The 3,489-nt window shown below is 52.3% G+C and overlaps 1 protein-coding gene across 1 annotated transcript; it reads right to left on the reverse strand.

Annotated features, from left to right (window-relative positions):
• Positions 1–1,942: 1,942 nt before the first annotated feature.
• On the reverse strand, positions 1,943–3,078 carry LOC123149178 (BTB/POZ and MATH domain-containing protein 1-like). Its single transcript, XM_044568736.1, has one exon. It carries the CDS (start codon positions 3,076–3,078, stop codon positions 2,032–2,034), a length of 1,047 nt encoding a protein of 348 aa, XP_044424671.1. The 3' UTR covers positions 1,943–2,031.
• Positions 3,079–3,489: the final 411 nt, after the last annotated feature.

Genomic DNA, 3,489 nt, shown 5'->3' on the forward strand with positions numbered 1-3,489 from the left:
GGGCCCCCCGATCAAGCACGGCCGCGGATTTCGTCAAGGGGACCCAATTTCACCTCTACTGTTCGTCCTTGCAATTGACCCCCTTCAACATATCCTCGACATCGCAACTCACAAGGGCATCGTCCATAGGATCCGCAGCCGCGGCATCATGATGAGAACCTCCCTCTATGCGGACGACGCGGCCATCTTCATGGCCCCAATCAAGCAGGACATTGATAACCTCTCAGTCATCCTAAGGGGTTTCGGCGAGGTGACGGGACTCTGCACCAACTTCCACAAGAGCTCGGTTGTGCCCATTCGATGCAGCCACCTTCCTCTGGAGCATATTCTGAGTAGCATACCGGCGACCCGCGCCGCTTTCCCAATCAAATATTTGGGCCTCCCGCTCTCAGTACGACAACTTCGGAAGGTCGACTTCCAGTATCTTGAAGACAAGGCGGCCGGAAAATTAGTAACTTGGGAGGGACAAAGCATCACAACTATTGGGCGCACTACCCTTGTCAGATCGGTCATCACCTCTCAAGCGGTCTTCTCCATCACATCTCTCATCGTGCCACAGGGCACACTTCATAATGTCAACAAGATTGAGAGGGCCTTCCTCTGGTCAGGGTCGGACAAGACGACCGGCGCAAAATGTAAGGTCAATTGGGACATGGTCTGCAGGCCTACGATCTATGGAGGCCTGGGCATCCTCAACACCGACAAGTTTGCTCGGGCCTTGCGACTAAGGTGGCCATGGTACGAATGGAAGGAGCCTACCAAGCTTTGGGTTGGCTTGGGCAACCCGTGCACCGACGAAGATATGGATTTCTTCTATGCCTCCACCACAATCATCGTTGGCAATGGTGCAAAAACACCGTTCTGGGACTCCCGAGGTTGCTTGGCCGCAAGCCCAAGGATATTGCCCCTCTTATTTTTCAAGCCTCAAAAAGGAAGAGATCGACGCTTCGCCAGGCCCTGCGAGGGAACGCTTGGATGACCCACATCAAGCATGCCACTATTGTCTCCGCCGCACACATCCAGGAACTTTTCTCGCTTTGGGCACTTGTGCATGACTTCCATCTTGACGATCACGTTGAGGACGACATTGTTTGGAAACATGCTGATGATGGGCAGTACTCGGCGTCCACAGCTTATAAGGTGCAATTCCTTGGCCTGACGCACTCGCCCATTCACCACATGGTTTGGAGAGCTTGGGCCCCCCCTAAGGTTAAATTCTTCGCCTGGTTGACCTTGCAAGACCGGAACTGGACCGCCGACCGGTTGGTGCGGCGTGGTTGGGATAACTGTGGGCTTTGCCCTCTTTGCAAACGTGAGCAAGAATCGGGCATCCACCTCTTCGTCAAGTGCCGCTTCTCCATTAGGCTCTGGCGATCGGTCATTGACAAGTTTGGTCTTGTGCACATGGACACCTCCAATTGGCACCTTGAGGATTCCCTCATACAATGATGGGATAAAAGGACCGACATGCGAAACCCCAATAGACGAGCGATGGCCTCCCTCACCATGCTCGTCTCTTGGACTATTTGGAACGAGAGAAACCCGAGGGTGTTTCGTAACAAGAGCGCGCCGCCGCCTATCCTGCTCCAAAATATCGTGCTTGAGGCAAAATTATGGGTTACGGCAGGTGCTAAGAAACTAGGGTGTTTTGTTGTACGAGAGTAATTGCCATGCCGTGTTGCAAGGGCGCTTGTAAAAACTCTAAACTCTATTCTCCTATTATTTAATGGATGAGGCAAATCTTTTGCCTCCGTTTCGGAAAAAAATAATGAAACATATAAGGGCACGGCGATGAAAACAAACCCAAAAAGGAATGATTTGCCACATCCAGAACCATTTGGCACGAAACTAGATCCATCAAATTCAAGGAGAATATGGAGGCGCACACTAGTTACTCGGGCTTACAAGATGATTGATGTAGCATAAATGCCATCATTATATTAGGCCAAAGACAGGCTTAACTAAGTTCTGCTAGATCATGCATCGAAGGTGAAAGCACCAACAACTTGGACTTTAGCGACTAGCAACGCTTCAGTTCCTTCTCCCACGCGTAGACAGGACAATGCTAGTGAGCGCAGAAGGGCAGCTTGCCTCCAGATGCTTAGACCCCTCCGTCGCCACCACGGCGTCAAGGATCGCAGGAGTACTGATGATAAACTCGACACACTTCTCCTTGAGGTGCGGGCAATTGTGCTGCTCTGCCAAAGCCAAAGTAGTCGCCGCCGTGTCGACAGTGATGCCACCGATGAGCTTGCCCTCGCACATAATTTTGAGCCTGTCAATCCCGTACCTGTCAGCCGCCGCAAGCAGATGCTGAGCCATCGTCGCCACGGCCTCCAGCTCCCGGTCAAGTTCAGGAACATTTTTTTTTTTTTGCGAAGGAAGTTCAGGAACATTGTCGGTGTAGATAAACTCCAGCAGCGCCCCGAACACGGTTGCCTCCATGTCCTTGATCTCCACGCGCCGGGAGCTCTTCTCCTTCATGTCCCCGAAGAACTCGGCCATGAAGACCGGGGATCTCGCGGCCAGCACGAGCTTGTGCGCGGCGAAGGCCTTGCCGGAGACGAGGAACGTGACGTCTGCTCCCGTCCCGTTCCGCAGGAGCTCCCGGAAGTGCTGGTGCATGTTGGATGCCGGCGCAGGCACCGTCGTTGTCGTATAAGCGAGCTCCTTCAGAATCGTGACGGTGCACTGGACGGTCAAGTAGTCTCCTTGGCGTGAAGTCTGGTCCACAAGCGAGACTCGAAGCGAACAGTCCTTGGGATGCTTGAACACATGCCACACGGTCTTTTCTTCGTTGCCATTGTGCGGCTGCGGCAGCCTCGGGTGTACCAGGAGACAGCCAAAGCTCGCCCTCACGTTGCAGGTGCTTGCAGTTTTGGTGAGGAACACGAGCTCGACCGGTGCCATCGCTGTCCCAGGGTACCACCGGATTTCGACGTCGTGGCCGTCGACGTTCCAGCTGGTTCTGAGGAACTCACCTTCGCGCATGGTCTTGTACGCCAGGCGGAAACTGTCGACCTTGAGCAGCTTCACGGCACGCACGGCGCCGGTGAGGACCGTGCAGGTGGTCGCCATGGGAAACGTGGATCTTGAACAGCCGCGTGGACAGAGCCGGTGTGCAGCGTCACTACTAGAAAACCCTACTAATGGCGCATCTAATATGGTCATTAATGGCGCATCAGTGGTGCGCCATTACTAGCACGCCATTAGTAATTTTTACTAATGGCGCACCACTGGTGCGCCATTAGTATCTGGTATACTAATGGCGCGGTGCTCCACTGGTATTCCCTCTAGGTGCGCCACTAATAACCTTATAGATGCGCCACTAGTAATAAAGGAAGGTGCGCCACTAATAAGGACTTAAATGCGCCACTAGTAATGTATTTGGAAAACAAAAAAAAAAATCCAATTTTACAGAAAACAACCTATAAGGAAAATAATTTAAAAACAAAAAATGAAATAGAATCATATTTTTTATTATAGTAA

This window comes from Triticum aestivum, chromosome 7A (assembly GCF_018294505.1).
Source record: "Triticum aestivum cultivar Chinese Spring chromosome 7A, IWGSC CS RefSeq v2.1, whole genome shotgun sequence".
Classification (NCBI taxonomy): domain Eukaryota; kingdom Viridiplantae; phylum Streptophyta; class Magnoliopsida; order Poales; family Poaceae; genus Triticum; species Triticum aestivum.

Coding starts and splice junctions, on each gene's coding strand:
- LOC123149178 (XM_044568736.1), bottom strand. CDS start 3,078: ATGGCGACCACCTGCACGGTCCTCACCGGCGCCGTGCGTGCCGTGAAG.